This window comes from Kogia breviceps, chromosome 1 (genome assembly GCF_026419965.1).
Source record: "Kogia breviceps isolate mKogBre1 chromosome 1, mKogBre1 haplotype 1, whole genome shotgun sequence".
Lineage (NCBI taxonomy): Eukaryota > Metazoa > Chordata > Mammalia > Artiodactyla > Physeteridae > Kogia > Kogia breviceps.
Window position 1 is genome coordinate 167,749,058 of NC_081310.1, and position 14,152 is coordinate 167,763,209.

Genomic DNA, 14,152 nt, shown 5'->3' on the forward strand with positions numbered 1-14,152 from the left:
CCCCAAGCAAGCCATCCATGGATAAAAACGTGTACCCAGGATCAAAAAGTTGGCCCAGAAAGGTCAAGGATTCAAGTCCACCCCTTCAATTTTCAGCTTAGTGTCTACATAGTGCTTAACTTCCTGCATAGTGCCTGTTTGCCCATGGATACAGCATTAAGCTTGTGCTTTAAGACCCCAGCAGCGGTTCTCATCCCTTTGGTACACAACAGGAGCCGTCTCGTACCTTCTAAAAGCAGGACGCTAGGATTTGAATTCCAGTTCTGACACAGGCTTCGCTTTCGTCACCTCCAAATCACTTACCACTGAGCAGCTAGAGCTTTTAAAATAAATCTGCTTAAAAATCACTCCTGGTTCCCCGTATTTAGCATAAAATCCAGTTTCTTACATAAAAGGCCTACCTTACATTATCTGGCTGCCACCTTCTTGGGACTCTGGCCTTCTGTTCCTCGAGGTCACGGAGTTCCCATACTCTCTTTAGGGCCTTGGTACTAGCTGTTAACTGTCATTAATATTCTTCTAGATCTTAATGAGGATGGGGAGTGGTCTTGTAGCTCAGGTCTCAGCTCAGATATCACTCAGGAACACTGCACCCAATCTAAAGTAGCCCTCCGTCACACTTTCAGATACATTACTGGTTTATTTTCTTCATGCCATTCACCATCTAAAATTTTATGGTTTCCCCACCTCACCTGCAGCCTCACACCCATTTAACTCCATGAAAATGAAACCGAGTCCCCCTAAACCTGGTTCCTCTGCCAAGCTTATGAATAACTTATCCAAACCTTTTATTCCCTTTCTTGTTCCCCTGTTTCCATGAAGACTGAGGAGTTCCAAAGAAAAGGCGGGACCGAAACTGAGCAGGACCCTGCAGGACACTCCCGTGTACAAAACCCTTTCTGTGTACCCCGTTTCTTGTTTGTAGAAAAAGGCGTCAGCCTCCTAGACCTTCCCTGAGTTACAAAGAGCAGATTCAAGCAGATACTAATTAAGGAAGTGAGGGAATGCAGAAACAAAGGAAAAGCAGTCAAAAAGTTATAGTTCAATCACTTTGCTGCACACCTGAAACTAACACAACTTTGTTAATCAACTACACTCTAATAAAATTTTTTTAAAAATTACAGTTCAGTGATAAAACAGAGTCCTAGTTCCTTCTCATGGGATATACATAACAATCTGACACAGAAATTTTGAGTTCTGTAGGAACTAAGGTCCCCACCTAGGTGGAGGATAGTAACTACCTTCTGAGACTCCAGACTGGTGGGAACCAGAAGGTTGAAGATTGAGATTCCTGGAACACCACCCTGTTACCTCACCGCCAAGCAATCAGAAGAAAGTCATACACCCTGAAGCCATCACCCCAAAAGATGCCTTTAAAAACTCTTCCCTGAAAACCATTGTGGAGTTCAGTTCTTTTGAGCAGGAGCCGCCCATTCTCCTTGCTTGGCCCGTGCAATAAGCCTTCCTCTGCTCCAAATTCCAATGTTTGTTTGTCCTCACTGTGCTTCAGGCACATGGACTTGGGTTCAACGACAAAAACCGAGACTCTCCTTGCCTGTCTTCACAGGTGTGCCCACTATTGAATAGCACACAGTTGGGATTCAATAAATACATTCAATGAATCCAGTGAATTGGGTAAGGCTTAGATTCAATATCACAGCTATTATTTTCTACATCCTTTGACCATCCTTTCTAGTTCAGTGGTATGAGGAAGCAAAGATTACGCATAAAAATTCAGTGTGACTCAACTTAAGGGGTCTTTTAAAAAATTTCTGGTTACTTTCTCTCTCCCCTTGGTCTCCCTCTCTACCTCCAATTGAAGGTGAAGAAGAAAGAGGAGGAGAATAAGGAGGGAAAGAGGCAGGAAGGGAAGGAGCAACAGAAATCATCCTTCAGTATAGTTTTATACCAACTATTTAGAATAATTTTTTTTAATTGGTAATATCCAATGCTGATGAGGTTGTGGAAAAACTAGTACACTCAAACTGCTAGTGAAAATAAATAATAATGTCTAGTATTTGTTAAGCTTTTACTAAGTGCTAAATACATGCTTCATTTCATTTGGTCCTCACAACTCTATGGGATAGGAACTACCATTGCTCCCATTTTATGGATTAAGAAATTGAGGCTTAAATAATTCAACTATAGAAACCGTATATTGATACAATCTTTTTTAAAAGTAATTCGACAAGTGATGTATCAAAACTATTAACATTTATATCTTTAGCCCAATTATGCTGATCTTGTAAACGTGTTTTATGGAGTACTCAAGAGAAGAAAACAGCTACATCTACAAACACTTTCATCATAGCATAATCTTAAATAGTAAAAAAGTAGAAACAAAGGTCAAACAACAAGAGAATTTATAGGACATCAAGATAATAGAATATCATGTGGCTTTAAAAATTTTTTTAATTTATTTTTATTTATTTATTTTTGGCTGCACTGGGTCTTTGTTACTGCGCGTGGACTTTCTCTAGTTGCGGTGAGCAGGGGCTACTCTTCGTTGTGGTGCGTGGGCTTCTCATTGCGGTGTCTTCTCTTGTTGTAGAGCAGAGGCTCTAGGCACGTGGGCTTCAGTAGTTGCAGCACATAGGCTCAGTAGTTGTGGCTCAAGGGCTCTAGAGTGCACGCTCAGTAGTTGTGGCACACGGGCTTAGTTGCTCCGTGGCATGTGGGATCTTCCTAGACCAGGGCTCGAACCTGTGTCCCCTGCATTGGCAGGTGGATTCTTAACCACTGCGCCACCAGGGAAGCCCTACCATGTGGCTTTTGAAAGAATAATTATGAAGACTGTTGAAACATGGGAAAATGTCTTATGAAATATTAAATTTAAAATCAGACTATGAAAATGAATATACAATATGATAACCGTTTAAAATATATACATTTGAATAAGAACCACAAAAGAATAAATGAAAATAGTTGTGTTAAGAATGTGGGCTTTATAGGTTGTTGTTGTTTTTTTCTCAAATATTTGCTTTAACGTGATTACATTGTTTTTACTTTTAAATTAAAAAATAAATAAGAAAATACCCATGATAATAAGGATAGAAAGAATGCTGAATTAGCTGTATATGTGCTCTACTGAACAAAAACCTAATTAGGGACTTCCCTGGTGGTCCAGTGGTTAAGACTTTTTCTTCCAGTGCAGGGGGTGTGGGTTCGATCCATGGTTGGGGAGGTAAGATCCCACATGCCTTGGGGCCAAAAAACTAAAACATAAAAAACAGAAGCAATATTGTAACAAATTCAATAAAGACTTAAAAAAAAATGGTCCACATCAAAATAATCTTTAAAAAAAACCCCTAATTAAACCACAGAACTTAAGTCATGACATTGATCAATACAAGGCATTTGAGGATACAAACAAACTTGAGAAACCCATTTTTAGAACAGTTTTAATGAATTTATCAGCAATTTTGAAGACTCCTGGTTGGATGTCCAGTGAGGATCTGTCACAACTCTTCTCCACGTCATGCTCCATATTCATGCCCAAGCTTTAAGTTAGCAGCTTTGACCAGTCTCGTTTTAGACACCCATGATTTTATAGTTCTGACTTGGCCTTATTCTTGGGTGTGATGTATTTCTTTCAGAGAAGCCACGTTTATGTATCCAGCTTCAGAATTCTGTGAACACGAAAGAGACTCGAGGGACTTGGGGTTTACCATTGCTTCTTCTGACCTATGTTCTTCAGTTTCTTGAAGATTTCCAGCTGACTCTACCAAACTCGTTCCTGAAAAACTAAGAATGGCCATGTGTGAGGACTTTGTATGGACAGGATCTCTCAGCAGCACTTTGGGGTTACAGAATTAAGGCATCAATAGAATTTCAACTTTTGCAGGATCTTTAGTTCCCCCTTGGCAGTGAAAGCATGGAGTCCTAACCACTGGACCACCAGGAAAGTCCCTGCTATGCTTTCTCAAGCCAGCAACTAGAACTAGCTAGGCAGTCATAACTCTCAGGCATGTGGATGATTGTCTTGATTTTACTCACCTGGAGTTTGGTAAGGGCACAATTTTATTCAACACTTCAAATTCAGGGATGTCACTAATTGTTGTTTCCTAAAAGAAAAGAAAGGATGAATGTTAAAAAATTATAATGATAAACCATTGGCAATATGATCCTAGAACTTATGCTTTATATATATTTTTGGTTAAAAATGTAATCCCCTCACCTTATACCTGTTAGACTAGCTATCATCAAGAAGACAAGAGATAACAAATGCTGGAGAAGATGTGGAAAAAAGGGAACTCTTGTGCACTGTTGGTGGGAATGTAAATTGGTGCAGCCACTATGGAGAACAGTATGGAGGTTCCTCAAAAAATTAAGAGAACTACCATATGATCCAGCTATCCCACTTCTGGGTATATATCTGAAGGAAATGAAAACACTGTCCCAAAGAGATATCTGCACTCGATGTTTATAGCAGCATTATTTACAATAGCCAAGATATGGAAGCAACTTAAGTGTCCACTGATAGATGAATGGATAAAGAATATGCATACAATAGAATACTACTCAGCAAAAAACAAATTTTTTTAACAAAATAAGGAAATCCTGCCATTTGTGACAACACGGATGGAACTTGAGGTCATCAGGCTGAGTAAAATAAGTCAGATAAAGAGAAAGACAAGGACTTCCCTGGTGGCGTAGTGGTTGAGAATCCGCCTGCCGATGCAGGGGACGCGGGTTCGTGCCCCGGTCCGGGAAGATCCCATATGCTGCGGAGCGCTGGGCCCGTGAGCCATGGCCGCTGAGCCTGCGCGTCCGGAGCCTGTGCTCCAAAACGGGAGAGGCCACAACAGTAAGAGGCCCGCGTACCACAAAAAAAAAAAAAAAAAAAAAAAAAGAAAGACAAATACTGTATGAACTCATACACTTGGAGTTAAAAAAAAAAAAAACTTATTGAAATAGAGACCAGATTTGTGGTTGTCAGGGATGGGGGAATTAGGTGAATGTGGTCAGAGGTATGAACTTCCCTTGTAAGAGAAATAAGTTCTGGGGATGTAATGTACAACATGATGATATACTTAACAGTACTGTATTGTATATATTGAAAGTAGCTAAGAGAGTAGATCTTAAAAGTTCTTGCCATGAGGAAAAAAAATTTTAACTATATGAGATGATAGATGTTAACTAATTTATTGTAGTGATCATTTTGCAATACATATATATATCAAATCATTATATTGTACACCTTAAACTTATACAATGTTTTATGTCAAGTATATCAACAAAATTGGGGGAAACAGTGTAATCCCTAATACCTATAGAATATTTGGTAACTATACATGTCATACTTTCAACAACAAAAAACCAAACAACCCAATTAAAAAATGGGCAGAGGAGGTAAATAAACATTTTTTCCCAAAGAAGACAGACAGATAGCCAATAGGCATATGAAAAGATGTTCAACAACACCAGTTATTAGGGAAATGCAAATCAAAACCAAGGTGAGATATTACCTCACACCCATTAGAATGGCTGTTATCATAAAGGCAAGAAATAACAAGTGTTGGCAAGGATGTGGAAAAAAGCAAACCCTCGTATACTGTTGGTCGGAATGTAAATTGGTGCAGCCACTATGGAGAACAGTATGGAAATTCCTAAAAAAATTAGGAACTACCACATGATCCCGTCCCACTTCTGGGTATTTACCTGAAGGATACAAAAACAGTAATTTGAAAATCTATATGCACCCCTATGGCATTATTTATAATAGCCAAGATATGGAAACAACCTAAGTGCCCATCAAAGGATGAATGGATTAAGTAGATTATACATATATAAAAATGATATCTTGCCATTTGTAACAACATGTGTGGACCTTGAAGGTATTATGCTAAGTGAAATAAGTCAGACAGAGAAAGACAAATACCATATGATTTAACTCACATGTGGAATAATAATAATAAAAAAGAACAAACCAAACCAAACAAAAATAAACACATAAATACAGAGAACAGAGTAGTGGTTACCAGAGGGGAAGGTGGGGGAGGGTGAAATGGGCAAAAGGGGGATGGATGGATGGATGGAAGCTAAACTTTTGGTGGTGAGCATGCTGTAATATATACAGAAGTCAAGGTATAATGTTACACACATGAAACTGATATAATGTTATAAACCAATGTTACCTCAGTAAATAAAATTATTTTAAAAATAAAAACTAAATGTCATACTTTTTATGTTAGTGCTTTTCACAAGCCTGCTTTTTATATCCACTTTTCTACATGAATTACCTCATATTAGCTGATATAATCATTCCATTTTATTTGATGAGTTCTTAATACTCTGGTAAACATTTTCTGTCCCATTAAATCATAAAAAAGTAACTATTTTGAGCTCCATTACTTTAAAAACCAAATATTCTTTCTCAGAAAAATGTAGACCAAAACAGACCAGAGACCTACTTACAGAGCATATAAAGACCATGTCAGAAAATGCGGGTTTTATTCTGAAGACTGCGGGAAATCCTCGCACAGTGTTGAGTCATAGGCTCAGACTACATGTATTTTCTAAAGATCCCTCCGGCTATAGACTATGAGAACCATAGGACTTCAAAAGACAAAGCCTGGGAAGATGGGACAGGGGGGATGAGAGGTGTCTTTCCAAGCAAGGGAAATACATGATTCAGAGGAGGAAATGGCAGAGCTTTTGGGGAAATGGTGAATAGGCTAGTTTCTTTTGATCAGGCTTGTCAGAAAGGTATTTGAAATATGGAAAGTTCTTATGTGGCTTCAGTTCTGGTTTAGACATCAATAACTCCAGAAGCCTTCTCTAGCCACTCCAGACAGGTTGAGACACCACTCCCCCTGCTTCTTCAACATTCTGGGCCTACAGCTCTTGTAGAGCTTAGCACATGGCAGTTGCCAGTTACATGACTGTCACTCTCACTGGGCCCGAGTTCTGGGAAGACAGACAATATCTCTTGTTCACCATCATATTTAAACCCTATGGAGAACAGCATGAGGCCTGGAACACTGTATATGGTCCATAAATATGTGATGAATGAATAAACTTTGTCTTATAGAAAAAGGCAGTCTCTGAAACTCTTTGGCGTGAAGTACTATGAAATCAAGCAGTGTTTCACGACGATGAGTCTAGTGGCGTGGGCAGGGCAGATTAGAAGAGGAGGAAAGATTGAAAGATGAGTTAAGAAGTTGTTACAGTGACCCAGGTGCTAAGTATTTGGGATGCAAGGGGTAACAAGATGGGCAGAGTTCCTGCTCTCTTGTAGTTTATAAGCCAACTGAGAAGAAAGATGGAATTACAATACAGGCAGCAACATGGTCTATTAAAAAGGCTATGTCCCTGGTTACTCCAATACCTCTGCAAGGGAAACAGTTGACTTGGAGTATTATGATAGTGGCTAAGAGCAGGGACAAGAGAGTGCTGTTTTCAGCCCTTGTTTTTCTATTTATCAGCTATGTGACCTTGGGCAATGATGTCACTTCACCTCTCCAGGTCTCAGATTCTTCAACTGTGAAATGGGAATGACAGGCTTTTCACATAAGATTATTTTGTGGATTACAGGAGATAATATACATAAAATGCTTAGAACAGTCCCAGGCACATAGTAAGCACCCAACGAATGTAGCCCCAAGAAAGGAAGTGACCTAGGATATGTCTGATCTCAGGGATCTATATACTGATCTACTTGCATATGTGGTAATCACTGAGAATCAACAGATCTTGGAAATATAAGCAGTAGCTACGTGGCCTTTGACATATCATTCAACTTCTCTGGGTTTTATCTCCCTCCTATGTGAAATGAGAGGATTGGCTTGGAGGATCCTTAAGATTCTAAGTTTATAAACAGTTTTGGAGTTTATTCCAATAGGTGTCAAGATGTTACAACTTGGTACCTTTGTCACACGTGGGATATTGAGCTTGATATACTCTAGTTCTGACCCATGTGACATTTCTTATCTTGATTTGATGACAATATTGTGGATCTCAAAACTATTGGTCCTAAAAAATACTCCTTTAAGGCCTGTAACTCAGCACCGACAATACTATAGTATTTATTTATTTATTTATTTATTTATTCATGTATGTGTCTGTCCTTTTCTACTAGACTGAAGGTCTCTGAAAACAGGAACTATCTTCCATATTCCTAGGACATATCACAGTTCTTGGAATTAATAAATGTTTGTTGAGGGCTTCCCCGGTGACACAGTGGTTAAGAATCCGCCTGCCAATGCAGGGGACACGGGTTCGAGCCATGATCCAGGAAGATGCCATATGCCACAGAACAACAAAGCCCATGCGCCACAACTACTGAGCCTGTACTCTAGAGCCTGCAAACTACAACTACTGAGCCCGTGTGCTGCAACTACTAAAGCCTGCGCGCCTAGAGCCCATGCTCCGCAGCAAGAAAAGGCATCGCAATGAGAAGCCCGCGCACCACAATGAAGAGTAGCCCCCGCTCGCCGCAACTAGAGAAAGCTCGCTTGTAGCAACGAAGACCCAACTCAGCCAAAAATAAATGAATAAAAAAATAAAGTTCCCTTTAATAAAATGTTTGTTGAATGAATGATTAAGTAAAAGAGTGAATGACTAGACAATTAAGAACAGTTGTAGCTCAAGCAAAGACATAAACTGTTGGAAATTAGGTCACATCATCTGGCAGTTCTACTTTTTTTTTTTTTTTTAACATTTTTATTGGAGTATAATTGCTTTACAATGGTGTGTTAGTTTCTGCTGTATAACAAAGTGAATCAGCTATACATACACATATATCTGCATATCTCCTCCCTCTTGCATCTCCCTCCCACTCTCCCTATCCACCCCTCTAGGTGGTCACAAAGCACCGAGCTGATCTCCCTGTGCTATGTGGCTGCTTCCCACTAGCTATCTATTTTACATTTGGTAGTGTATATATGTCCATGCCACTCTCTCACTTTGTCCCACTTACCCTTCCCCCTCCCCATGTCCTCAAGTCCATCCTCTACATCTGCATCTTTATTCCTGTCCTGCCCCTAGGTTCTTCAGAACCTTTTTTTTCTTTTTGATTCCATATATATGTGTTAGCATACGGTATTTGTTTTTCTCTTTCTGACTTACTTCACTCTGTACTACAGACTCTAGGTCCATCCACCTCACTATAACTAAATTTGTTTCTTTTTATGGCTGAGTAATATATATCCATTGTATATATGTGCCACATTTTCTTTATCCATTCATCTGTCGATGGACACTTAGATTGCTTCTATGTCCTGGCTATTGTAAATAGAGCTGCAATGAACATTGTGGTACATGACTCTTTTTGAATTATGGTTTTCTCAGGGTATATGCCCAGTAGTGGGATTGCTGGGTCGTATGGTAGTTCTATTTTTAGTTATTTAAGGAATCTCCATACTGTTCTCCATAGTGGCTGTATCAATTTACATTCCCACCAACAGTGCAAGAGGGTTACCTTTTCTCCACACCCTCTCCAGCATTTATTGTTTCTAGATTTTTTGATGATGGCGATTCTGACTGGTGTGATGTGATACCTCACTGTAGTTTTGATTTTCATTTCTCTAATGATTAATGATGTTGAGCATTCTTTCATGTGTTTGTTGGCAATCTATGTATCTTCTTTGGAGAAATGTCTACTTAGGTCTTCTAACCATTTTTGGATTGGGTTGTTTGTTTTTTTGATGTTGAGCTGCATGAGCTGCTTGTAAATTTTGGAGATTAATCCTTTGTCAGTTGCTTCATTTGCAAATATTTTCTCCCATTCTGAGGGTTGTCTTTTCGTCTTGTTTGCAGTTTCCTTTGCTGTGCAAAAGCTTAAGTTTCATTAGGTCCCATTTGTTTATTTTTGTTTTTATTTCCATTTCTCTAGGAGGTGGGTCAAAAAGGATCTTGCTGTGATTTATGTCATAGAGTGTTCTACCTATGTTTTCCTTTAAGAGTTTTATAGTGTCTGCCCTTACATTTAGGTCTTTAATCCATATTGAGTTTATTTTTGTGTATGGTGTTAGGGAGTGTTCTAATTTCATTCTTTTACATGTAGCTGTCCAGTTTTCCCAGCACCACTTATTAAAGAGGCTGTCTTTTCTCCATTGTATATTCTTGCCTCCTTTATCAAAAATAAGGTGACCATGTGTGTGTGGGTTTATCTCCGGGCTTTCTATCCTGTTCCATTGAACTATATTTCTGTTTTTGTGGCAGTTCTACTTTTTTTTTTTTTCGGTACGCGGGCCTCTCACTGTTGTGGCCTCTCCCGTTGCGGAGCACAGGCTCCGGACGCGCAGGCTCAGCGGCCATGGCTCACGGGCCCAGCCGCTCCGTGGCATGCGGGATCCTCCCGGACCGGGGCACGAACCTGCGTCCCCTGCATCGGCAGGCGGACTCCCAACCACTGCGCCACCAGGGAAGCCCTGGCAGTTCTACTTTTGATAAAATCTGCAAAACAACACAAAAACTTGGAAACTATCACCTTTCTGAGACCAAACATGATGCAGGTCTTAACGCTCATGTACCCAATGAGCAGGATCTACTGTGAAATATCCTAGGAAGAAACGCCTAGCAGGTGATACAAGCCAGGGAAGAAAGCAAGCAGCCTCCATCCTGGAGTCAGAATGCAACTCTGCTTACTGAAGTCCCTCTGGCTGACTGCTCACCAGCCAGGCTCTGGAGCTCATCTGAACAGAGACTTATTTGCTGCAGCTCTCTGGACTTGGCTACTTGCCAGCATGGTTTTTTTGTAACATAATTGCTTTTCTCTGACTCAGATGTTCTCCTTGGGCTTGACTCCTTGCCACACCAGACTAGCTTCACTTTACCTCTCTGAGCCTCAGATGGGCTCATCTCTCAGATTGGACAAGAATAATACATGTTCAAGAGGATAGCTGAGAAGGAGGCATCTGTGTGAGGACATTTAACATCCGTTTATTCTCAAATATTTATGGAGTACCTGTCCACAGATACAATGGCATATGAGATGCAACCCTTGTCCTCCAGGATGTCGCTGCTGAGATGATGAGATAGAGAAGTGAGAAGGTGATGACAATACAGTGTGTTAAGGAAGAAGATAGGAGGCATACACAGATTGCTTTGGGATCACACAGGAGGAGCATGTGGGACAAAAGCTGACCCAATGAAGAAGCAAAGTTGGTCAAGAGCAGTCTCAAGGCCTGCTGCCTCAGTGTGCAGCCTGCGAGCCTCTTTGCTGCAGTCCTCCATGAGGCCAAGTGCAGGCTACAGCTACATGCAGAAGATGAAGGAAAGTGAGAACAGCGACCTTACCTCCCCTCTGCGGATCTGGATGCTCCTTATGATCCGCTCTAAGAGACCAACCTGCTGGGTGAGCCGGAGACTATTTTCTTGTAGCTGCTTATTTTCTTTATCCAGGAAAAATACTCTAAGGATGGCATAAATCAGAGGCATAACTAAACATTTCTGTATCCTTCCTAAAAACTCTCTCCCATTTCCCACTAGCTCTGAGTCTTAGCCCACTGCCAGATTTTAGAACCAACTTTGCCAGAATAATTCCCACCATATTCCAAGACCAAGTGAAAAATGAATAAGCCTCTGGCTTGTACACCATCATTATATACATACTGAGAACAGAGACACACTATATGCAAGAATATGAAAGGCACAATTCCAGCCCTTGAGAAACTTAAGGAAGGATACAATCCCATTTAGGGGAGGGACTCTGCATCCCTTCAAACACTGTTCATCTGGTTGCATCTGGTTCATACACAGCCATACATTGTGTATGAACACTCTTCATACACAGCCTACATCTGGTTTTGATCTCAGTCATCCCATGCTTTTGTTTCAGTAGTAGTAGTAGTAGTAGTAGTAGTAGTAGTAGTAGTAGCAGAAGTAAAAATAGTAGTAACAGCAGCAGCAGTATTAGTAGCAGCAGCAACCATTTACCAAGTACTTACCATATACGTTAGGTATTGCAACCTATCCACACAGTAAGCACTTAAAACTTTTCACGTATTAGCTCCTTTAATCCTCACAACAACCCCATAAAAGAGATACTGTTATGAAGCCTATTTTGCAGATGAGGAAACTGAGGCTCAGAGTGGGGAAAGTAACTTGTGTAAGAAGATAAAACCAGAAAGTCATTGAGCTGGGATGCCAGCCGGCTTCTCTCTTGGTCTACACCTTGATTTCATAGGTACCAAATGATAAACATGAGTGTCAACACACACAAAGGGCTGGGCCCAAATGAGCATAGCTGGGTCCTCAGGAGGCAATGTTGCCATGAAAGAGCGTATCTGAATGCCCAGCCTACCTTCTCCATGATATTTTTCTCTTTAATTTCACAACTGTGCCACTTGTATGAACTGCTAAAAACAGCAGAATGGCAGAGAAACAGTTATCGATAGGCCGCAAACTCAAAGGACTACCTCTGGAAAGATCTCTTTGTGGAGGGAGAAACCTCTTTGTGGAGCTCACAGGTGACTCAGGCAGGCACCTACCTGCTCTGGATGGAAGATATTATCCATTTATTGCCGTGGATCAATTCCTCTTGTTCTGTGAGCTGCTCCAGAAGTTTCCTCTTTTCAAGGAGCAGGATATCATTTTGGGTGGTGATCTGGTCCTGGAATGCCTTCTCCTAGGCATAATAAAGCCCCCTAATTATCCCAGCAGGAAAAAGAATCACACATTTAAGAGCATCAGCCTGTTTCTGAACTCTGACAGCAAATTGCATTGTGAACTTCTTTTCTCCTGACTTCTAGTCTGTCTTTATCTGTTTGCTGAATTGTCAGCTAGATGGTTCTTCTATTTATCTTGGTTATTTTATGTCATGTATTTTGTTTGGACATTTACTCATTCTTTTGGGTTAACATTTAAAAATATCTGAATGCTCATCTCCTAGTAAGGTCCCAATGCTCTCATCTGTATTCTAATTCCATAGGTATTGAGTCACTAACAAATACAACTGAATTCTCTGAATCTCCATATTGAGAAAGATTTCCATGTAACACATTTCCATCTGCTTTGTAGTTATAGTCTTTTTAAGGCAAAGGGAGGAAGATGGGAATCTAGCCACCTCACCTGACACCAATGTCAGGGTCTCAGTTGGCTTGGCAAGTTCAGCATGTAAACCAGGTACCGAGAATATTTTTGCAGTGATGATGCTGAAATGATTTCTAGCTTGACACCATGTTTCATTTTCTACCAACATTTTCCCTGGAAGCAATAGCTAGCGAAGTTATAGCTAAAATGATAAAGGATTATATTTTGTGAAAAAACACTAACATTCTTATATTGAGTCAGCAGATATTAGTAAATATCACTGTTGGTGAGGAGTTTAGAAGCTCACAAGTGTAGAACTGCCCTTCTCACTTCACCAAGGACCTGTCAATGGTAACAGGCAATTGCCTTCACCTACTTGTGTTTGTTTCCACCTGCCAGGTGTGGGAGCAAGTGGGGATGGGGGGAGAAAAACCACCTCTGGTAGATGGGTGAATCACAGGGTTAAGAGGGGCACTTTCTTTCTTTTAATAAGGTACTAATATAGATCATTCAGAAAAGACTGTCCATATATGTGGTATTTAAAAAAACCCAAGCAGCAAAGAAAACCAGACTCACAGATACAGAGAACACATTGGTGGTTGCCAGTGGTGGAGAGGGGTGGGCGAAATGGGTGAAAGCAGTCAAAAGGTACAAACTTCTGGTTATTAATAAGTCATAAAGATATAATGTACAGCATGATGTCTACAGTTAATAATACTGTATTGCATATGAGAAAGTTGCGAAGACAGTAGATCTTAAAAGTTCTCATCACAAGAAAAAAATTTGTAACTATGTGTGGTGATGGATGTTAACTAGACTTATTGTGGTGAACATTTAGCAACATATATAAATATCAAATCATTATGTTATATACCTGAAACTAATAAAATATTATGTCAATTATAATTCAAAATGAAAGGAAGAAAGAACGAAAGAACAAAAGCACGAAAGAAAGAAAGAAAGAAAGAAAGAAAGAAAGAAAGAAAGAAAGAAAGAAAGAAAGAAAGGCTGTCCATCTATTATTAAGGAATTGTAAGGAAGGAGATTACAGTATGTTTTGAAGCAAGCTCTTCCAGATCTTAAAGTCCTTCATCCAGGACCCTTCAATGTCTAACAACAGTCTTGCCTGCTATTATTTAAATATATTTATGATAAGGATTGAGAATATAAGCATCTA

General features: G+C 40.0%; 1 protein-coding gene across 3 annotated transcripts in view; it reads right to left on the minus strand.

Moving 5' to 3' along the window:
* Positions 1–2,438: 2,438 nt before the first annotated feature.
* Positions 2,439–14,152, minus strand: part of CCDC30 (coiled-coil domain containing 30) — a 167,507-nt gene continuing 155,793 nt past the window's right edge. For all 3 annotated transcript variants that reach the window (XM_067009865.1, XM_059074337.2, XM_067009855.1), the window contains 4 exons: positions 12,435–12,571; positions 11,242–11,356; positions 3,997–4,064; positions 2,439–3,744 (listed from right to left, as the gene is read on the minus strand). In XM_067009865.1, coding sequence (XP_066865966.1) covers positions 3,567–3,744; positions 3,997–4,064; positions 11,242–11,356; positions 12,435–12,571 — 498 coding nt within the window. In that variant the 3' untranslated portion in view covers positions 2,439–3,566. The remainder of the gene's footprint in view (positions 3,745–3,996; positions 4,065–11,241; positions 11,357–12,434; positions 12,572–14,152) is intronic.